The sequence below is a fragment of the Schistocerca piceifrons genome, chromosome 5 (assembly GCF_021461385.2).
Source record: "Schistocerca piceifrons isolate TAMUIC-IGC-003096 chromosome 5, iqSchPice1.1, whole genome shotgun sequence".
NCBI lineage: Eukaryota > Metazoa > Arthropoda > Insecta > Orthoptera > Acrididae > Schistocerca > Schistocerca piceifrons.
The window spans coordinates 521720080-521744271 of NC_060142.1; the positions used below are offsets into that span (position 1 = coordinate 521720080).

At 43.1% G+C, this 24192-nt stretch overlaps 1 protein-coding gene and 1 non-coding gene across 3 annotated transcripts in view; both read left to right on the forward strand.

Moving 5' to 3' along the window:
• LOC124798305 (aromatic-L-amino-acid decarboxylase) overlaps nucleotides 1-24192 on the forward strand; it is a 210872-nt gene that overhangs the window by 170002 nt on the left and 16678 nt on the right. For both annotated transcript variants that reach the window (XM_047261642.1, XM_047261641.1), the window contains exons 7-10: nucleotides 17416-17564; nucleotides 22160-22271; nucleotides 22452-22569; nucleotides 23398-23488. In XM_047261642.1, coding sequence (XP_047117598.1) covers nucleotides 17416-17564; nucleotides 22160-22271; nucleotides 22452-22569; nucleotides 23398-23488 — 470 coding nt within the window. The remainder of the gene's footprint in view (nucleotides 1-17415; nucleotides 17565-22159; nucleotides 22272-22451; nucleotides 22570-23397; nucleotides 23489-24192) is intronic.
• On the forward strand, nucleotides 19287-19361 carry Trnat-ugu. The gene has a single exon. It is a non-coding gene; the product is annotated as a tRNA-Thr (tRNA).

Below are 24192 nucleotides of genomic sequence, written 5' to 3' on the forward strand. Positions count from 1 at the left end.
ATGATCATAAATGAGGAAAAGAGGATAAATCACAATTGTAGAATGTGAAGTGACCTTTCTCGGACACACATTAAATGCCACAGGGATCAAACCCACCACAGCAAGGCGGAATTCATTAAGTAGTTACATCTCTGAAGAATTACCATGACCTATCACGATTTCAAGGCATTATAAATTTTTATTGGCGTCTCCTGCCATAGGCAGCAGCAATACAAACGTTCCCCCTCCCCCCCCCCCCTACACACACACACACACACACACACACACACACACACACACACACACACACAGGTCAAATTCTTAAGGGGAAAAACATTAGGGTCGACAGAAAAAATGCAGGACCCTTTCAAGCTATCCAAAGGATGCCCACAAAATTGACCTCTTAGCCGCACCCAGTATCTGATGCACGGCAGTCACAACTGATGCTAGTGTTTCAGGCATCAGAGCGGTCTTAGAAAAAGTTGTGTTGGGTGAAGAACTGCTTCATTTCTGAAAACTCTCAGCCTCAGAAATGAAATGGCCCATGTTCGATCTTGAACTACTCACCATCGACAAAGCAGTGAGAAATTTTAGACAAAATATTGAAGGAAGACACGTCGCTGTCCATAAATGGAACAAGCCACTCGCAGATGCCATACAGCACCCCTCAAAAAAATGTTAGTCCTAATCCCTTCCACCATCTCAACCTTATTGTGCAATATACAACAGACATCCATCATACACATGGCAACGACAATGTAGTCTCAGCTACCTGCCACAGATCAGTGTTATTTCTCTACAACTATATTACGACCAACTAGTATAAGAGAAGAACCTTGACGTGACCATTACGGATACGGACACCACGTATTCATACACACCTGGAAATGGAAAAAAGAACACATTGACACCGGTGTGTCAGACCCACCATACTTCCTCCGGACACTGCGAGAGGGCTGTACAAGCAATGATCACACGCACGGCACAGCGGACACACCAGGAACCGCGGTGTTGGCCGTCGAATGGCGCTAGCTGCGCAGCATTTGTGCACCGCCGCCGTCAGTGTCAGCCAGTTTGCCGTGGCATACGGAGCTCCATCGCAGTCTTTAACACTGGTAGCATGCCGCGACAGCGTGGACGTGAACCGTATGTGCAGTTGACGGACTTTGAGCGAGGGCGTATAGTGGGCATGCGGGAGGCCGGGTGGACGTACCGCCGAATTGCTCAACACGTGGGGCGTGAGGTCTCCACAGTACATCGATGTTGTCGCCAGTGGTCGGCGGAAGGTGCACGTGCCCGTCGACCTGGGACCGGACCGCAGCGACGCACGGATGCACGCCAACACCTTAGGATCCTACGCAGTGCGCTTCCCAGCAAATTAGGGACACTGTTGCTCCTGGGGTATCGGCGAGGACCATTCGCAACCGTCTCCATGAAGCTGGGCTACGGTGCCGCACACCGTTAGGCCGTCTTCCGCTCACGCCCCAACATCGTGCAACCCGCCTCCAGTGGTGTCGCGACAGGCGTGAATGGAGGGACGAATGGAGACGTGTCGTCTTCAGCGATGAGAGTCGCTTCTGCCTTGGTGCCAATGATGGTGGTATGCGTGTTTGGCGCCGTGCAGGTGAGCGCCACAATCAGGACTGCATACGACCGAGGCACACAGGGCCAACAGCCGGCATCATGGTGTGGGGAGCGATCTCCTACACTGGCCGTACACCACTGGTGATCGTCGAGGGGACACTGAATAGTGCACGGTACATCTAAACCGTCATCGAACCCATCGTTCTACCATTCCTAGACCGGCAAGGGAACTTTCTGTTCCAACAGGACAATGCACGTCCTCATGTATCCCGTGCCACCCAACGTGCTCTAGAAGGTGTAAGTCAACTACCCTGGCCAGCAAGATCTCCGGATCTGTCCCCCATTGAGCATGTTTGGGACTGGATGAAGCGTCGTCTCACGCGGTCTGCACGTCCAGCACGAACGCTGGTCCAACTGAGGCGCCAGGAGGAAATAGCATGGCAAGCGGTTCCACAGGACTACATCCAGCATCTCTACGATCGTGTCCATGGGAGAATAGCAGCCTGCATTGCTGCGAAAGGTGGATATACACTGTACTAGTGCCGACATTGTGCATGCTCTGTTGCCTGTGTCTATGTGCCTGTGGTTCTGTCAGTGTGATCATGTGATGTATTTGACCCCAGGAATGTGTCAATAAAGTTTCCCCTTCCTGGGACAATGAATTCAAGGTGTTCTTATTTCAATTTCCAGGAGTGTATTACCAATATGCTTCAGCGTAATCCCATTTAAGGTCAATGCACTTTGTGCAACGTTTTTCCAACGGTACATTCCAGCCAAGAAGAATTATTCAGGTGGTCTGAAAAAATTCCTATTTTTGTTTGCCATAACCTCTTCATTGAACATACGAAATTTCCATCGACTATTTTGATAGTGCGCTTGGATTAATATTGGAGGATGCGAAGGGTGAGTGTTTCAATAATTTGTGTATAAAATTCTTTAGTTTTCCTATAGCTTACGTATCTTTGTAGGCAGGTAAATCTTTCAGATGAAAGAAGATTCTTTTTTAGTTTTATCGCTCATTTTTTCGTGCAGTAGGCCCAGAGAACTTGTGAACTACTTACAAGCTATTGCTTTACTTTTCGTAATTTAATGAAGAAGTAGAACATACTTTTTCATTGTAGAGTGCACTAACCAAAACCAGTATAAAAGCAGCTACCAATTCCTAACTTTTGAAAATTTGGCAGGAGTGATTTTATCAACCATCATTGAATTCGATGCATTTCCGTCGCTGATAAATTGCTGAAACAGGTAATTTTTATAGTGTTGTGTTATTTAATATTATCAATTTGAAAGGCAATTTTAAAAATCTGTGCCTATAAAAAAAAACTATTCTATGGTTCAGCTCGACAGTCGACTTATCGTTAACAACGCCTTTTCTCTGATAGTCCGAGAAATTTCCTCCTTGCCTTGCGTATAGCCGTTGCAATACCTGGGAAGATATGACAGCGAACAAGACGAGGAGTGAGGGGAGGGAGGGGGGGGGGGGGGGGAAGGGAAAGGGGACCGGAACGGCGCGCGGCGATTTCTGGCAGCTGCGCCAGACGCTGAGTGGCCCTGTGTCAGCGGATCAATTGCTGCTGCAGGCTCCATCGTCGCCATGGCGACGTTAATGAGATGATGCTGACGCTTCGCAGCTGTCGATTCAATTACCCTGCGCTTCGGAGAGGGGCCGGTTTCAATGGAGCGCCGTGATTGAGTAGCGCACGCTGTTTACACCTCTAGTCATGCACGACGCTCTCCCTATTCGTGCGTGACTGAAGCAATTATTTTCAACGTAAAAGAATGTCTGAAAGAAGTGTGTAATTCGGCGCAAAATTCGGCTCCTACGCAAATGCATCGTTGAAAGTGGAAATCTGTCCTTCCCTGAGGACGACACTATCATCATGACCCTCACGTTACAGTGGTTTCGCTTCCCACGGACTTTTATCAAGTGATAAGATAGGTAGCGAACCATTATTCAGCCTCGTAAAGGTTAACCCGATGCGGGTTTAATTCTCGGCGACACCCTCGCATTTTTTATTTTTTATTTTTTTTTTATACACAAGATACGGAATAGATGCAACATTCAGCCTCGTAAACGTAAATGAGAAGCTTCTTGGATAAATCAGCAGCGAATCTGACACTGTAGCCGCTGAAGTGGAGTTAAGTCGAAAAGAGTGCGTGATGTTCGGAGCCATACAACTTCGCTTGCCAACACGATAGCAACAAAAAAAAAAAATGTTCAAATGTGTCTGAAATCTTATGGGACCCAACTGCTAAGGTCATCAGTCCCTAAGCTTACACACTACTTAAGCTAAATTATCCTAAGGGCAAACACCCACACCCATGCCCGAGGGAGGGCTCGAACCTCCGCCGGGACCAGCCGCACAGTCCATGATTGCAGCGCCTCAGACCGCTCGGCTAATGCCGCGCAACACGATAGCCGATGAAGCGCTAGATTCATTTTCAGCCGTCGAATATTTACGAGTATCTCGCTGAGGTGACTTAAGGCGGAAGGAAGATACAAATCTAGTGGTTGGGAAGGCAGACTAATATTTAGAGGGAGAATCCTAAGTGGAATTCGCTCACAAAAAGAAATCAGAAAAATCTTTTTCGACCATTTGTTGGGTATTATTCGTTGGACTGGGTTTCGTTTCCGTCTTGGATTGGAGGACGAGATGGAGTTTCAGAGAAGAAATTTAGTCAGCTCGAATGCTTTTTATTTATTAACCATCCTTCTACAGGGTGGTCCATTGATAGTGACCGTGTCAAATATCTCACGAAATAAGCATCAAACGAAAAAACTACAAAGAACGAAACTCGTCTAGCTTGAAGGGTGAAACCAGATGGCTCTATGGTTGGCCCGCTAGATGGCGCTGCCATAGGTCAAACGGATATCAACTACGTTTTTTAAATAGGAACCCCCATTTTTTATTAAATGTTCGTGTAGTACGTAAAGAAATATGAATGTTTTAGTTGGACCACTTTTTTCGGCTTGCGATAGATGGCGCTGTAATTGTCACAAACGTACAAGTACGTAGTATCACGTAACATTCCACCAGAGCGGACGGTATTTGCGTCGTGATATATTACCCAAATGTACAATTCAGTTTTATGTGAAATCATTACAAAGAAGTGGAACATACAAATAAATACATAAAATCACACACACGGAATAATACAACGTGATGCAATACATCGTAATAAATATTTATATATATTTATATGCTTCTGTTGTTAAAAATAATAAGTTCTTCACAACCTTTACTTTTATCTCACTGAGCTGGAAAATCGTTTTATACACAACAATGACTCAGTAAAGTTTTTTACCAGACAAGGCTGTCCATAACATATGTAAGTACATACATTAGTAATGAAAATGTTCGGGGGCAAAAGATAGTATTTTAGGTCTTTATTTGGTATTCATATTATCAAAAAATGTTACCGGTAAACATAGTGACTTAGTGAATAAAATCATTGATCGGGTAGAACGTTTTTAATTTTGCTTTAAATTTATTATCGTATTCCAACTTTCTAATGTAGACTGAATTCTAAGAGCAGAACTATTTTGCGTTTCTGTATAAGCTTTGTTACACAGTCACTAAAATTTAAGTTTTCGTAAATATGAATCCTCAGCTATTTTGAAGATCTTCCTCTCTCTTTGGCTTTGTAACCCAGCACCAGATGTTGCTTCATATTTTAGCTTATTCTCCCAAATTTGTTTACATTGAATGTGAAGCCGTTGGCATTAATCCAAGAGTGGGAACATACTTCAGGATTTTATCAGTAGTTGTAGGCAGTAATTGCTTTCACGCACTTATCACAGTAATATTATCTGCGAATAGCGTTATATTAGCTGCACTATGTGAGGTGTGTATATTATATTAACAACCTTGCTTCCGCCGTTTCTTCTGGAACAAAGTTCGAGGCTTTATTGTGAAAAAATTACAAAAAATTTACGATTCTAAGTATTAGTCATTGCTATCCACTACTTTCTACTAATTCCGCGACGGACAACTGCGCGTCTTTCGAGGAGGTTCATGAATCTACACAATTTTGCTCTTGTTCATAAGACCTGAAGTTCTGGTCACCCAGGCCGCCTGCTGTTGAACGAAAAAGGTGGCAGTCAGAGGGAGAAATGTCTGGAGAATACGGTGGGTGGCGTAGGACTTCCCATTTCTGAACATGGGGTAGAGTATCGTTATGCTGCAGAATCACCTTTTCATGCCTATTGCTGTATCGTGGCCCTTTGTCTTTCAGTTCAAAAAGCTCTGAGCACTATGGGACTTAACTTCTGAGGTCATCAGTCCCCTAGAACTTAGAACTACTTAAACCTAACTAACCTAAGGACACCACACACATCCATGCCCGAGGCAGGATTCGAACCTGCGCCTAGAACCGCTCGGCCACTCCGGACGGCTGTCTTTCAGTGCTTGACTCAAACGCATCAACTACTTTCGATAACTATCTCTTTTGACTGTTTCCATCTGTCTTCGAAAACCACCTCTTCCACCGTTATGCCAGTGTTCGATGTGAAAATTCACTGATTTTTAAGGGTTAAAACCATTCTCTACACATTCTGACACTAAAAGTTGCCTCACCGCAGGTCTTACCCAGAATTTTATGAGCTTCATCTGCAGATTTTTTCATGTTAAAGCAGAAAATTAAAACTTCCCGCAAAGTACGAGAATTGGGCTTGTAAGTTGACATATGCAACCCAGAAGACCTTTATGATGCAATCACAAATGTACTGATATTTTGAGGGCGTTATGTTTACGAACGCCTTAGCTTATTGTATGACACTTCCGGCCTACTACCACCTGCACCCCCCCCCCCCCCCCCTTCCGCTACTGCTATCTATTGCGTGACGGCGGAAGCAAAATTGTGGACCTAACAGGTAAGAAATATGGGACCAAGAATACTACCTTGTGGTACTCCTGTTTCACCGAAATGATCGCCTAGCTCTAGTGGAAGACGTCATAATAAATGTTCTGCACATCGCGGAGAACCTCGCTGCCAAAATTTAGAAAACCTTTGTTTCAATAACAGTTAAGTCCTGTTACTGTCTTCAAGTTGTAGCATGGATAGTGTCTGCAAAGATAAATTTAGAGTAATGCGGGCGTTAACTGAGGGGTACTGAGAATCTTTATTTCCGCACAAATCCACCATGTGTAACAGGTGTGAGGGTTATGATTGCGGTAGGTCATATGCCCTCCGCCGCAAATCATACAGAGACTTAAAATGTACAAACGTACTTTTAGAATCCATCTCTGACTGCTGCGAGACCAGTATTCTTATCAACATTTGTAGAGGCGATGTACGTTGTTAAGAACGAGAAAGAGTGGCCGTGCGGTTCTGGGCCCTACAGTCTGGAACAGAGCGACCGCTACGTTCGCACGTTCGAATCCTGCCTCGGGCATGGATGTGTGTGATGTCCTTAGGTTAGTTACGTTTAATTAGTTCTAAGTTCTAGGCGACTGATGACCTCAGAAGTTAAGTCGCATAGTACTCAGAGCCATTTGAACCAAGAACGAGAAACTTGTTTTTCTTAATGAGATTGTCCTAGTGCGGCATAATTACAAACATTTCGATAAGTTTTTCCCGCAGCTTTGATAGAAGGTGGTGGTCGCAGAATCGACAACCTGCTCCGTAGATGATTGTAGGGAATGTCACATACAGCATTCCACATTATCGTCCTGAGAGTGTCAGTTCCCACGATCCCAAGGTTCCACGATTCACATTACTCGTCGCGCACTGGCTGCCTTAGAGCACTAGCCTCAGAGACGTCGTCACGCGGGATGTAATTACTGTACCCTAAACTTACGTTTTTGAAAGTAAATTGGGACTGCCGCGTCTGTGTCGCCATCCTGGCTTTGGCGTTGACTCATTGCTAGATGTCATTGCCTCTGATAGTCCTCTGACAATTTCTAATACATTTCAGCACTGATATTTTGTATACTACCGATCTAGTTAATAGCAGTGGATCATTGGGGACTAAGGAATTGTATTAAGTACGAGGGACTTCTATGTAACGTTATGGACTTGATTGTAATATAGACAAGATAACCATAATGACGCTTCATAATCTTCCGTCTGCTTAGGCGTAGCACAAATTGCAGAGTTGAAATATTTGGAAGCTTTTAAAATAGAAAATAGATACAGCCTTTGCTGAAATGTCTGGTACCGATGGTCAAATGACGATCACCACTCCGTGGAAAAGATACCTTTGGAGGGCAACGAATGCATCAGTGGGAAACTAAATAGCACATTTTAGAACATTAATCTAGTGTTTGTCTGCTTAGCGCAACCTGTCAAGTCGTGGTCATCCACAGCGCCTGCTGGCTAGTATCAGTCTAAACGAAATTCTGTCAGGAGAAGGGCTGGGATTATACAGGGTGAATCAATAACTATTACCACCTAGAATAGCTCGGAAAGTATGATAGGAGCTGAAAAGTTTGTGGAACAAAAGTTGCGTGGGACAACGGGGGCCAAATATGACGCCGGTTTTTTGTTGCTAGGTGGGGTCGCGTCAGAGATAGGAAGGTCAACTTTGTTTTTTTAAATGGCATGCTATAGTATGGTACTATTTTCTGATACTGGCTATCGATACGCTGCAGGAATAAAAGCATTAATAGTAAGTGACATCGTAATTACCAGGCCCGATCCCCACTAACCACTGTTAAAAACAATTTCTGTGCGTTAACTACATTTCGTATGCAGAAATGTATGACTTAAAATGCACCAAACGTGAAGTGGCCAGAGACTATATTTTTGCTGCAAACGTTCTCGACGTGTGCGTGTTACTTGATCTCGAAACATCAAAATAACTACAGCCAGTATTGATGAGAGACACTTCGTTTCAGGTTGTGATGTCAGACTATAAGGTGCAAATTAATCAGTTTCTTTTATTGAGAGGTTTCCACAAAACTTAAAAGGGGAGATTTTGTAGCAGAGAACGCATGAAAGCCGTAACAGTGGTTTTGCTTTTTTACAAAAAAGCAAAAGTTTTACTTTTTAACAAAAAAAGCAAAAATTTTACTGAGAAACTAACTACAGAGGTGGAGGGACAACTGAAGGACGGGATACAACAACCTATCTGCTTTGACCAATGACGCCATAGGTTAATCATAAATATTGTGTGTTTACTTTCTGACCATAGATAATAAATCAGTTATCTGCCGTGGATAAGCGCCATCATTGTAATTTGAAAAAAAAAAAAAAAATGTGATTTTAAAAGACAGCGCTAGACATTAAGATTTTTTTAGTTTGCATTGATTTAAACAATTGGTTCTTTCTAATACATTCGGGTTGTTGTCGAAATCGATGAGTCTCATTTTGGCAAAATTGAGTACAATAGGGTGAAACCTGCAGTAGGATTGTGGGATTGGGGCTGTAATTTCAGGTTCAGAATGTGACGTTGTAGTTTTTAAAGTAGTTCCTTATCGAACGAAGAAAGTTTTGGTGAAATTAATTGAAGATTGTGTTGCAGAGGGTTCTGTTGTTATTTCCGATGGTTTTTCTTCTTATAGGGATTTGGGGAATAGAAGTTTTCAGCATCTTCTTGTCATAATATTGAATTCATATCGTCATCAACTGAGACTTGTACCAATAGTATAGAAGTTATTGGTCAGCCATAAAATCTGCTGTAGGGAGGGGGAAACGACGGATGTCGACACTACAGAGCCATTTAGACGAATATTCATGGAGGTGTAGTGTACCCGATACATATTGCCTGTTGAAGTGTTTCCTTACACGTGATGGGCAAATGTATCTTCCAAAAGTTGTTAGTTAATTTCAGATTGGGATGGGGGTGGGGTAATTGATGATTAAGGAGAAGGATGGGTTTAGTCGAGATGGTTAAAATATTGATTTGGATTTTTTGGGCTAGCGATTCGAAGACCCTTGACGCTGCACCACGGTTCGTCGTGGTCTCACGTACTGATGATGGTCAGTCCTTTGCCACAGTAAATCCGTTTATAATTCAGAAACGTGTTAATGCAACTGCTGGCCCTGTGACATCCTGCTGTCGTTTACAGAATGGCACTTTGCTTTTTGAGACTGCTTCTGATTCTCAAGCACAACTACTGCTTGCTGCCTCGCTTCTCCATGGCTACCCTGTTCGTGTCGAGGCCCATAGAACTTTGAATTCTTCCCGTGGTGTAATTTACACCAGGCTGCTCAACGGTCTGAGGCCGAAATCCAATCTTACCTCTCTGATCATGGTGTCATTGCTGCCCATTGCATAATGAAAAAGGTAGATTCCTCCTTAGTGCCCAACCGCACTCTTTTCCTCACCTTTGATAGAGTGGCGATGGCGTCCAAAATCAAAGCAGGCTATGAAATTAACTCAGTCCAGCCGTACATTCCGAACCAGATGCGCTGCTACCAGTGTCATCGTTTCAACCACACTACAATGTCTTATCGACAGACAGCCAAATGTGTAACCTGTGGTAGGGATGTGCATGAGGGTGACTGTTCGCCTCCTTCTTCCCTCTGTATCACTGCAACGTCGGCCATGCCGCCGCCTCTCTGGATTGTCCCACGTATCTTGATGAGTTAGCTGTACAAGAGAGTCGGGTAAAGGAAAAAGTGCCTTACCCAGTAACTCGCAAGTTACTGGCTAGTCGCAAACCGTGTGTTCTCTCCTCTGTCAGCTATAGTTATGTTCTTATTACCCCTCACTCCATAAAGGACATGGCCACACAGACATGTGACCTCAAATTCAGCTCTGAAGTTGTGAAATCGCCCAGTGTCAATCTAGCATCGCCATCCCTCAACCCACTGTGCAACAAACCGCCAAACTCTCGCCTCAAGAGTCGAAGCCACAAGCTACACAACCAGTAGGCAGGAAAGGACAGAAGGAGTACTCCCATTGAAGACTTCCTCCGTCCCTCCAGCCAAACAATACCTGAGTCTTCCTCTAACCGGAAAAGCTCAAAGAAGTCCATCAAAGGCAAACGGTCTTCTTCTTCGCCAGCTCTAAGATCGTGTTCGACGGTGTCGCCACGTGATACCTTAGCCTGGCCATCCTCTGTCTCGCCGGCGCGCACCACTAACCGTTTTTCAGCGTTGGACTCCATGGACTGACTGCACAAGCAAGCTGATGCTTCTGTGGATCCCGTGGAGCAGGATCCTCCTGCTTCTGTGCCATGTAGTAGCGACTCTACACTGGCTGTCACTTGGCGGCCGCCGAGTTGACACCCCTACTTCTCTTCCTCCTCCTGACTGTCCTCCAATGGAACGTTCACGGCCTTTGGTCCCACAAAGAAGATTTATGCCTGCTTTTAGCATCGCAGCATCCCCTTGTACTCTACCTTCAGGAAACGAAATTTCCCCCTCACGACTGCTTTGAGCTTTCACATTACTTAACGTTTCGACTTTCCCTCTGAGGTCGGCGTTCCATCTTGTGGGGGGCGTCATGCTGCTCATACGGGATGACATTCATAGCCAACCCATCTCCCTGACTGCCCGTCTTCAAGCTGTTGCAGTTCGCCTTTTCCTTCCATGCCTGAATTTTTCCCTCTGTACCATTTACACACCTCAATCATTCGATGTCACCAGGGCAGACTTCCTTCAGCTTATTGGGCAGCTACCTCCCCTATTTTTGCTGCTCGGTGACTTTAATGTACATCATCCCCTTTGGGGATCTCCTAGGACCTGTGAGAGAGGTGCCCTCTTGGATGACCTTGTTAACCAACTTCTGCCTTAACACTGGAGCACCCACTTTCCTTTCTGACTCCTCAGACACCTATTCCCATTTGGCTCTATCCATTTTCACTGCCCAGCTTGCCCATCATCTTGAGTGGTTCATTCGTTTCTGACACCTACTCGAGTGACCATTTCCTGTTTCCTCTCCATTCGCTGACTCCTACCCCATCTGCGTGCATGCCCAAATGGCAGCTTACTAAGGCTGACTGGCAGCTTTACTGCTCTCTGGCGACCTTCAAAGAACAAGATTTCCCCAGTTGTGATGACCAGGTGGACTATCGCACCAACATTATCCTTAGTGCTGCAGAACGTTCCATTCCTCGCACTTCCTCTTTACCACATCGTGTTCCAGTCCCTTGGTGGACTGAGGCATGCCGCAATGCAGTTCGTGCATGGAGACGTGCTCTCTGCGTCTTTAACCGTCATCCTACGTTAGCAAACTGCATTCATTATAAACAGATGCATCCAAAGTGTCGTCGCATTCTTCGTGATAGCGAATGAGCTAGCTGGATTGCATTTACTAGTTCTTTTAACACTTCCACCCTTTCGTCTGTCGTGTCGACCAACCTCCGGTGGCTCTCTGGGACCAAGATCCATTCCCCCATATCCGGCCTCACAGCAGCAGACGATGTTATCATGGACCCTATCGGTATCTCCAACGCCTTGGGACCCATTTTGCGGAAGTTTGGAGTTCTTCCCACCCTGCCTTGCTCCATTCGAAACGAGCGTAGGCGGCTCGGGCGATGCCCTTCTCTTCTCTGAATCGTGTGCTACCTTTGCTATGAGGGAGCTCGATCATGCTAATCCTGATCCTCCACTCCAGGGCCGGACGCCATCCACATTCAGATGTTGCAGCACCTTTCTCTTGTGGGCAAGTACTTTCTGCTTAACACGTACAACCACATCTGAGCAGAGGGCACATTTCCTGGATGCTGGCGTGAAGCCACCGTCAGACCCATACCTAAGCCTGGTAAGGACAAAAACCTTCCTTCTAGCTACCGCCACATCTCTTTTACCAGCTGCGTTTGCAAGGTGTTGGAATGTATGATTCATCACCGGCTGGTGTGATGGCTCAAGTCTCGCAATTTACTGATGCGTGCACAATGTAGATTTTGAGCACGGCGTTCTGCAGTTGACCATCTCGTTACTTTGTCCACCCATGTCATGAATGATTTTATGCAGAAATCCCAGACTGTGGCCATGTTTTTCGATTTGGAGAAGGCCTAAGACACCTGCTGGAGAACTGGTGTCCTCCGTACTCTTTACACATGGGGCCACCTGCCCTGTTTCCGCGGTGGTCTCGCGGTTCTAGGCGCTCAGTCCGGAACCGCGCGACTGCTACGGTCGCAGGTTCGAATCCTGCCTCAGGCATGGATGTGTGTGGTGTCCTTAGGTTAGTTAGGTTTAAGTAGTTCTAAGTGACTGATGACCTAAGATGTTAAGTCCCATAGTGCTCAGAACCATTTGAACCCTGTTTCCGTCAGGCATTTTTACAAGATCGAGTTTTCAAGTTGTGTGTGGGTCTCCCTTATCAGACACCTTTATCCAGGAAAACGGTGTGCCTCAGGGTTCCGTCCTGAGTGTCTTACTCTTTGGGGGGTTGGGTTGGGCTGTTTGGGGGAAGAGACCAAACAGCGAGGTCATCGGTCTCATCGGATTAGGGAAGGAAGTCGGCCGTGCCCTTTCAAAGGAACCATCCCAGCATTTGCCTGGAGCGATTTAGGGAAATCACGGAAAACCTAAATCAGGATGGCCGGACGCGGGATTGAACCGTCGTCCTCCCGAATGCGAGTCCAGTGTTCTTACCCTTTGCTATCGCCATTAACCCTATCATGGCCTGTCTCCCACTGGGCACCTCCGGCTCCCTTTTTGTTGACGATTTTGCCATCTATTGCAGTTCTCCATGGCCCTGTCTCACTGGGCGGCATCTTTAGCGGCGTTGTGATCGTCTTTACACCTGGAGCATCGACAATGGCTTTCGCTTTTCCACTGACAAAACCGTCTGTATGAATTTCTGGCGACGCAAGTGGTTTCTCCCACCATCTTTACATCTTGTGCCTGTTGCCCTTCCATTCGTTGAAACTACGAAATTCCTGGGGCTCATGCACTATAGGCAACACTCTTGGTCCTCCCATGTATATTACCTAGCAGCCCGCTTTAGGTAGTTCCTCAATGTCCTACGTGTCCTCAATGGTATTTCCTGGGGTGCAGATAGACTTACTCCTCCATTTGTACCGGTCCCTTGTCCATTCGAAACTCTACTATGGGTGCTTTATGTGTCTACACTACCATCCCTCTTACGCCGCTCAGCACCATCCACTATCGTGGCTTCCATTGGCCATGGGTGCCTTTTACACCAGCCCGGTTGAGCGTCTGTAAGCTGAAGCTGCTGAACTGCCACTGTCCTACCGCTATGACTTTCTCCTCAGCAGGTATGCATGCCGTTTGTATGCCATGCGTGACCACCCATCTTATGCCTCCTTCTTTGATGCTTCCTTTGATTGTAAGTATGTGGCTCGCCCTCCATCTTCGTTATCTCCTGGAGTCCGCTTTTGGCACTTGCTACAGCGGCTTAACTTCACACTACCTGCGCTGTTCCCAGTGGGTATGAATCCTTCACCACCTTAGCTTCATGAAGTGGCTCATGTTAACCTTGGCCTTCACTTGCTTCCTAAGGACACTACTCCAGCGTTGCTCTATCGCCTTCAGTTTCATGACCTTCACATGGAACTCCATGATAGTACCTTTGTATATACTGATGGTTCTCGGACTGACCATGGGCGTAAGGTGTACCTTTGATATTGGCACCCATGTCTTTTGATATTGGCTTCTGGCACGTTCCTCAGTATTTACAGCTGAGCTCTTTGCCTTGTATCAGGGCACAGAGTGAATCCAGCGACATAGCCTTTTCAATTGTGTCCTTCGCTCAAACTCACTCAGTGCCCTTCAAAGTCTGTGTGTGCTGTACACCGCCCATCCCTTAGTGCAGCAGGTACAGGAAAACTGTTAACTGCTCACTCTTGGTGGAGCCAGTGTGATGTTTTTTTTGGGGTTCCTGGTCATGTTAGTCTGCCAGAAAACGAGGCTGCTGACGCTGATGCCAAAGCTGCAGTCCTCGTACCTCAGTCCGTGGGTAGCTATATTCTCTCCAATGATCTCTGTGTTGCCATCTGTGATAATGTGGTGTCCCTTTGGCATGACCAAGGTCCTCCCTTCACTGAAATAAGCTCTGGCTATTTAAGCCTCTCCCAGCAGCTCGGATGACCACCTCTCGGCCCTCCCACTGGAAGGAGGTTATTTTAACTCAGTTGTATATTACGCCCTGATTTTTTAGCTGTCTTCATTTGCTAAGTGGCGCTACATCACCACTTTGTATGGAATGCTCTGAAGTTTTAACTGTCTGCCCCTTCTTGATGGAATGGCCATTTAACCTTTTACGTTCTTGTTTGGGTTTGCCGTCTGAGTTACCGGTCGTTTTAGCAAATGACACGCAGGCTGTCGACCGCATCTTACTTTTTATCTGCCAAAGCAATATGGTGAAGGCCATTTAAGTTTTAGTTTTGGACCTCCGTTTCTGTATGGTGTCTTTTTTAGCCCTTTTTCTGCGTGCCTGTTTGTAGTTGTCTTCTATTATGCCAATTCAGACTGATGTATAGTTGTTTTTAACTCCTCCCTATCTTTGTGTTCCATAGTTTTGACTTGGGTGCATATGACCCCAGTTGTTTATGCACCCTAAAGCAAAACAAAAAAAAGTTGTGAGCTGAAGCACCTAATCATCAATGGTACCAGCAGAAGCAGCTTCTGCACAAATGCTGGCACAGCGCAGGTGGAGAGTAGGTAGGGATTTGTTGTGGCAGCACAGAGGTCATCGCTCCAGCCAGGCATGACAAAATCAGGGTCCATGGAGGTTGGGTGAGATCAGCTCGGCTAATGTTATGTGCTGTTATTGTCAGAGTTATTAATACATTGTCGATGATGAATGATGGAAAATATTGTCAATCATCTAATGGTTCTTGCTCGTGGACAACCATTGCCAGTTGAACTTACGGGATGCAGCTTGATGACCCACAATGTCACTATCACCTTTATAACTTCAGGTGTGTGAAGGGTGTTGTGCACTGCTCTAGGTACTGTAGCACAAAAACAGCTGTCCCAGGTGCATAAATTGTGCAGTACATCGAGGCCACAATGCCAGAATTGGTGTTGAGCAATAATTGTAGATGTTCTGAATTAATGTGGTCATCATTGTTCAGCAACGTAGTGCTACACTGTGGATGAGATGTAGGATGTATAACAAAACGACCAGAATCTGAGTAAGCACACTTTTATTTTTGCTAATGCGGTACAAGTACCATAAAACTGCAGCCGATGTTCTTTGTTGCCATGCAGTTCCCACAGGGTAAATCCCTGCTTTTCCTTTTGCTACTACAAAATGTGTGTTTTCGAAGTTATATTAATACTGTACATTCACTTTCCTGTCTTTCATTTCATAATATTTCCCTCCTCATAATTAAACAAGCTGTGTCTGTTGACCTCAATTAAATTATTTCAAGAGTAAAGACTTTGTCTACCCTCAGATGAATGTTTGTTTTTGAGAGAGTAAAGAATGGTACTACAATCTAAGGATTTGACTGAAATCTCATGAGACCTATTTTCAGTAAAACCCCTCTGTTTGTAAACAGTATCATATTCACATGCGGTCAGGTCTGGTTTAAGGTCATCAGCCACCACTTAGGGCTCTAAGCTGAGTACTACCTTCAACATTAAATTATATGCACAAATAACATTAATGAAGTTAAGTGAGACTTGTACAAAAGACAGCTGAACCTATATCATTTTGTAGGGAAAGCCAGCCTGTGACAACTAAAGCAGTGCAGCCTCTGAAGTTAGTTTCAAGCCATTAGTAAAACAAAGGAAACACCAAACTACATAAAATGGACCAAATAACATATTCAAATTTTTTCCCAAGATAGCAATACTACCTAGACGAGGCTGTACAAATCAGAGGTGATAGTGTTGTGTTCCCATTAGCAGTGTATGCCCTCATGACAAGTGTTGAGCCCATATAGCAATTACCAGTGTAGACTGGCAAATTTTGCTTTCCTAAGACAGTCCAAACAGACATGTCCATCATGACACTGAATGCAGAAATGGGGCTCGTCTAAAGATGATGATGTGGTGCCCCTCCTACATGTGGAGATCCAGGTTTCGGTTCTATGGGGTGCAAAGGATAGGGGGTGGGATGCTCATAATTTTTCAATGTCTCTCCTCTACCCCAAAATATAATATACTGTCACTCCCATATGAAATGTGCCCCAGATGGCCAAGATTTTACTACAATAAGAATAAAATATATGAAATGTATTAATACAATTGTAATAGTTCGTTTATATCAGTGGTTAGTACAATGTTTTTTCTAAGGGCGGGGCTGGGGGGTGGGGTTGCCATTCATGACCTCTATGAAATCCACTCACCCCCACCCCCCCTCCCCTCCACCTCCGCAAGGTATCCAGGCTTGAATCCTGCATCTGGTGCTGCTATTAAGTACTGCTCTTTGCTTCCGCGTGAATGGAAGCCACAACAACGGTTTCAGTGGTACTTCAGGTGTAGGCACATTGTCCATTTAGGGGAGGAGTTGGGGGGAGGGGGGAGGGGGGGTGCGGGGTGCGGGTGCGATATTCTAATAAAAATATGTTGGATTATATTTAGCAGATTGACTTGTCCTCAAAATGCTTCACGTATAAGTTAGACTACTAGCAATAACAAGTTGCCCATCACCATTCTGTAGACTAGGGTTACAAAATGTGATTTGTTGTGGTGTATTGCTTATTGGGTGGACTAAAACAACTGTTGAACAAAGGTGTAAAGGACGCAAGCATGGAAGTACCTACATACTGATCTATAGAATTCTCATTCTGTTGTACCTGGATTTCCTTGCCATTTTGTACAATAGTATCTGACCAAACTGGAACAAGCTCACTAGTCTGTGATTTAATTGTTAGTTAGCTATGTCTGCTGACCAACTTTGAATAGAAGCCTAATATTATCATTGCTATGTTTGAACTTCTCTTCACAATATGTGTGTGTGTGTGTGTGTGTGTGTGTGTGTGTGTGTGTGTGTGTAGGAAAATTGTTGCAAACTAATTTAAAATATTCTACATTTAGATCTAGCTCATTCATCTGTGGAGCGTGCAGGTCTCCTCGGTGGTGTGAAGTTCCATTTATTGGAGCCAGATGACAAGCTTAGTCTACGGGGTGAGACACTTGAGCAAGCCATTAAAGAAGATACGGCAAAAGGGCTAATACCCTTTTATGTAAGTATAATTTCATTATGTTAATTTGTAATAAATCATATGGTGAATAACTTGTAAACTATCAACAGTTAAAATGACTGTCTAAGATAGGCAACAGTTATCTGAGTATGTATGCAAATTTGATCTGCAAACACTAGAGTTTATTTAAATGATGATTTTTATTTCATCCTCAAGAGTGCAGGATGAAGTTAACTTCTGACAGATGAAGATCAAGTTTTCTTCAGTTGCATAAAAAAGTAAATCATTTCAAATATTTATGGTATTGCATTTGTATAGGTCACTGGTGGGAGAGGGGAGGAGACACAAATGTTGTAAAGCAAGATACCTGTGAAAGTAATATAACCATCAACTCTTTTGTGAAGTCTTATTGTATTAGATATTCTTGATGCTTGTCATATTATGGTCTGTAACACATTCCAAAAATATCCACCATTGTCTTTGTCAGGAAAGTAACCTACTGTAAATAATGTAGAAATTCCCACTTTATGGGAGAGTACATTAGTGGCAATGATGAATGTCATCTGTAGTGGCTTCATTTCTGCCATGATGTACAGTAAAATATACACTCCTATGCCATCATTTGCTATCAGGTGTCCACATCCACGCATTGCTGAGCACATATCCCTTATCTATGTTAATGTTGTTGACACACTGTCTCTCTATGGTGATTGAGTAAATAGTTTGAAGTGTGTACTATAATCTAGGTCTTATTTAAGCAGTTTCACTATGGGAGATAGGAGAGAACTTTCCTTTAGCTCTAGATGAAGTGGAGGTCTGATAGCACATTCATTCATAGGTATGTCACATACCCACACCAATATATCTCCATATCACCATTAGAAGAGCTGTTAAAGTCCATGGCAAAAGAATGTCATCATTGAAGATTTTTTATAGCTGAGATAAGCAACTTCTCTAATTACAGACTCATTTTCCTTACTTTCTGTGTTCTCAAAATATTTTGAGAAGATAACTTATGACAAAATATTCAACAAACTCTTAGAGAATAGTATTTTAACATAAATTCAGTTAAGCTTCTGTAATAGCATTACTATTCAGAAAGCAATATATAGTTTCACCAACTCAGTTCTGGTAGACTTGACCAGGAAACTTACCAGATGTTACGCAATCTTTCCAAGCTTTGGTTGTGCAGTTCATAAAATTCTACTAGGAAAAACTAAAATGGTATGACATTATAGGCATTCATCTTTCATGGATAGAATCTTCATCTTAACAACAGAAAAGTGTGTCACATTACGAAATAACAACACAAGAATAAGACTAAAGTTAGTTATATATGACGGTAGTATCTGTTCCCGAAAGAACAGTTACCGTGGATGACCATGCAGCTTTGCTAGAAATGAAATGATAATTAAATAGCTGAAGTGTATCAACGCCTGCTTGCAACTAGGGTGTCTATTTAATTATCATTTCATTTCTAGCAAAGCTGCATGGTCATCCACGGTAACTGTTCTTTCGGGAACAGATACTACCGTCATATATAGTTAAAAATATGGGTTCCTGGCCTTTGACCTTCTTGTGTGAATGCACACGCTATGCCCGAAGTCGTACGGGACTTGGTAGATTAATCTGCCACGAGTAATGAGTATGATGGGCAAACATCTATCAGGTGCACTACGAATGTAGTGTTGTGGACATGTTGGGAATGTGGATCTCACGGGGAGCGTGCAAGGGATAAGTCCTTGCAGATGCACTATCCTCTGTGCCCGCAGTGGCTCAGATGGATAGAGCGTCTGCCATGTAAGCAGGAGATCCCGGGTTCGAGTCCCGGTCGGGGCACACATTTTCAACATGTCCCCAATGAAGTGTATCAACGCCTGCTTGCAGCTAGGGTGTCTATTTAATTATCATTTCACTAAAGTTAGTGGGAAAACATTAAGTATGGTATTCTGCAAAATTTTGTACTTGACCTACACTTGTTTCTCGCATACATAAATGATTTACCTGGCAAATTGGACGAACCTTCAAAAACTGTAATGTTTCTTAATTATGTCACTATATTGATAAATGGCCCAAACATCCATACCAGACACAGCCATAAGAATAATGGAACTGAATTTCAACTGTTACTCAGCTAACAGCTTAAATCTTATACTTAAAAAACTCTTATTATGCCAGTTCCAAACAAATAATACCGATTTGCAGCTATAAGAAGTAGAGATCAATGGCCTTACGCTGGATGAGGCTCTGTGAATGAGGATCTTAGATATCCAGAAGGATAATAAACTAAGGTGGCAGCAGCATATGGATAAGTTAACCAAACAGCCCAGTCCAGCCCCCTCACTGTGTTGATCTGCAGACAGGATTGCTAGTGTGTGTTGCGTACTTTCACTCCTGAGTCTTGTGGCATGATCTTCTGGGGTAGTGCAATTAGATCAAAGAAGTATTCCACAGAAGCCTACAGTGAGAATATTGTGTAAGGTTCACAACCGAACATCTTGCAGAAGAACCTTCAGGAATCTAGGAGTTATTACACTTAAGTGTCAATCCATTTTCTCGGTTGTGGTTGTTATGGTTAGTAACAACAGTGAAGTTATGATGAACTGTGGAAGTTGCAACCACAGTATTAGATGCAAAAATAATTTCCATGTTAACTACACTTCACTATCCAGGATTCAAAGGCCCATAATTATCAGTGTGAGTAAACAGCACTAGTCATCATCTGTTGCTAGTACACTTTACAGAAGTAGCGTGCGGTAGCTGTTCCTGCCTGTTGATGTATAACTTGACTCGTTCCACATTCCTGAAGGCTTCCCTACACACTGATATTTGCCAAACACAGTGTGTGAATGAACCCTTTTAAACAACTGCTGGACCATTTTCTTCCCTTGTACAACAATCATTCAATAACCAAACAGACAAAAAACTGTACAGCAGAACTGGTTTATTTAATCAGTACAATTTTTTGTCTGTTTTTTCCACATGATCCCCACCAACTTCTATAGAACATCATCTGTTGTATACCCTTTACCTTTATCTTGAAGCCAGTTTTGCACTATCTACTTTACACCTTCATTGCTGTTTAACTTGATGCCACACACAACTTCTTTCATCAGTCCGTCCAAATAAAAGCGCAAAGGGACAGGACCAGTGTTGTAAGAAGGATGAGGTTTGAGCTCACAACTGACTTTGACAATAATTTCCAGTGTCAGTTGTACTCTATGATGTTGATTGTTGTCTTCAAGAAGAAGCAGCATGCATTTCCTCTGCCGTCCCAGACATTCAGTGCAGTCTTGACTTTCTCAGTCGGGCATTAGTAGTATATGCAGTTGAGAGGATGTTGTTCTGTCAGTCAGTCACAGAAAAATCAACCATAGGTACACCTTACCAGTTGATGGTTGTGCTTTAAATTTCTTATTGGGAGATGGTTCAGGGTGCTTCCATTGAATTCTCTGATATTGGGACTTTTGCTCAGTCATGTAACGATGTTTCATTACAGGTTAAATCTTGCCCAAAAGTGTATCTCATTAGTTACTGAAATGATTTTGAGCTTGGTGCAAATGAGATATCATTGTTCTTTGTAATGAACTTTAAACTCTCTGGGAGCCCACAATGCAGAAGTCTTGAGGTAGTTTACTTAGTTTTATTTGATGGAATGAGGTGTGCTCACACTTACATGACATATTTCAGCAGTTTGTTTCACTGTAAGTTGTTGGTCTTCTCAGTACAAGTTCACAATGCTGAGGCTAACACCACTGCTGGATGTGTTGAGCAGTGTTCATTGGTTAAGCTTTTGCTATCACTTGTAAACTTTTCTACTAGAATGAAGCTGCCAGTGGTGTGTGTGAGGTGTGCTTGCTTATGTTAATGTCATTTTTACAGTGAGTAGCAGTCTATCATTTTCCTGATATTGATATTCCAACCTGGAGTTTCCATTGTTTGCATATGCTAGCATCACGCTTCTCTAGTACCGTATTCCTCTTCTGGTCCACCTTATTTCTTGTAGAGCTATAATACTCTGTTCCAGTTTTTGTTCTTGGTCTAGTAGCAGCCTAGGCCTCCTCGGTGATACAGATACATCACATTCTAGATTCCACTACATAAATCTGACTTGTACTTTATATTTATATTCTTTCTGCCATTACTTGCATTTATTGTTGTTTCCCTTGGCACATTTGACACTTTTTACCAATCCACCTTTTTTTGTTGAAGTGTTGCAACTTGAGTTCTTTTTATGGAGTGGATTGTCAGCCCTACATCAAATTCTTTCTAGAGGGTGGGTAAATGGTCTTTTTTTTCCCCCCCATGGCCTTCAGTGAGGCAACCTTACTTACTACAATGCAGTAGCATATTCACTAGTGCCCGATTAGCTGCCACTTTCCAGTGTTCTTGCTGGGTTTCCAGAGCTATCAAAATGGTCCCAGAGTGCATACAGTCCCCAATGTACATCACTGCATCAGGCAGTTGCCTACTGTCTGCTGTTGCCTGTTTCCCGTGATGTAGATGAGAGACGGGTCTTACAGGAGGCAAAATGTACAAATATTGTTACTAATTTTTGAAATATTTTATCATCTGATGTATATGTAGTTTCCCCTCCTAAATAAATGCGATTTTATTCTGTACCTTATTCTTTTTAGGCCGTAGCAACACTCGGGACAACAAGCTGCTGCTCATATGACAATCTTGAAGAAACGGGTGCAGTTTGTAATAAAGAAGGGATCTGGCTGCATGTGGATGCAGCTTATGCTGGTAAGCACTTAAATATGTTTCCTAGTCATAAGAACTTTATTAAAGAGAGACAGTGTGTCCGTGTACACTCTTCCCTCCATCCTCCTCCTCACTCTCTCCCTCCCTCCCCCACTGAAAATGAGAGAGAGAGAGAGATTTTTCATCTCATCAATCAGATTCTTAAACTATTCTGTTTTACAGGATCAGCATTCATCTGTCCAGAGACCAGACATCATATGAAGGGAGTTGAACTTGCCGATTCATTCAATTTTAACCCACATAAATGGATGCTGGTGAATTTTGACTGTTCAGCAATGTGGTTAGTAATAAATTTATTTTGTTGGTTAGCTGCGGAATAAATTGTTTATCTACTAACGATAGCTGAACTTAGATGCTGGCACTGTAAAAGAGTTGGAGATAATGGTAATACTTTATAGTTTTATGTGTGCTCTTGCATTAGTGTTAAAATAATTAAGGTTTTCCATTTGTGGTGATTGACAGTAATAAGAGTATCAAACTGTGCAATGACATTAAATGCTGAGTCATTGGTACATTTCATATTTACTGTGAACTTTTGCAAAACACTTTTAATTTTTGCCAAGTTTCAGCATTTTAACACTCTTGCTGCAGTTCTATAAACAATTTTTTCATGCAAATGTAATCTTCAAAATTTGCGGTAGGTGGTAGTGATGATGATGTAACTACTCACCCAACCAGAACTTCATGAACTTAGACTGATCAACATTTTAGAGACTCCTAAACAGTGGCCTGTTCACTCTAGCATTTATCAGACTTTACATAAATTATCTTTTCTAGAGCACAGTCCTTGAGCAACAGACCGCAGGCAAATGTGAAGTGGTGCCACCATTCTTAATTCATTCAGTGCCTCTTCAGAGATGAATCTTATGTGGAATCAGAGATGCAGTAACTACCTTTCTTAAACTGAGGAGACAAGTATACGTTTTTTGATACTGATCCCACATGATTATTTTGCTTTCAAAGCACTACCATCTGCAGGCGTGGAACTTGGTCTCAATTACTTCCTACAGATCTTTCATCAAAATGAACAGTAATGTAATTTTTGTTATTGTAGTTCCAAATAATATATACTTTGAGAGAAACATTTTTTTCCTTACTTTGATTTCAGGCTGAAAGATCCAGATGCTGTTGTAAATGCATTCAATGTGGACCCCTTATACCTCAAACATGATCAGCAAGGATCTGCCCCTGACTACAGAGTATGTATACTTCACTTCAAGTGTAGACTACTTCAGATAAAATATATTTTTCTCACCATGTATTAGAAGCTCTGAGGAAACAAAAATGAAGCTGTTGACCTAAGGAACTTATATACTGCTCAGAACATAATTTTAAAAGAATTTAAAGGCTAAGTTACGTGTGACCACATGACATATGACTTAAGTTTTCCTTTTAATAAGCTGGTAAGTTCTGAACCATTGTGAAATGATCCTTGGACAAATTACTAAACACACTAAAACATCTAAAGTAATTTCCATGTGAATTCTACAACCATACCTATGTTATAAAGTGGGAGGCCTTTATTGTAGAACAAAAATTTGTATAAAGATGTCCACAAACATAAGTAATGCAATTGCGTCTTACAGAACTACAAAACTAAATTAAAAGAAAATCTTATTAACTATCTATGAATTATCACACATTGAAATGCTGTATTATGAATGTACCCTATCGGGTACGGATCCCATACCGGTGAGCAGTATTCAAGCAGTGGGCTAACAAGTGTACTGTAACCTACTTCCTTTGTTTTCGAACTGCATTTCCTTAGGATTCTTCCAATGAATCTCAGCCTGGCATCTGCTTTACCGATGATTAATTTTATATGGTCATTCCATTTTAAATCACTCCTAATGCCTACTGCCAGGTAATTTATGGAATTAACTGCTTCCAGTTGCTGACCTGC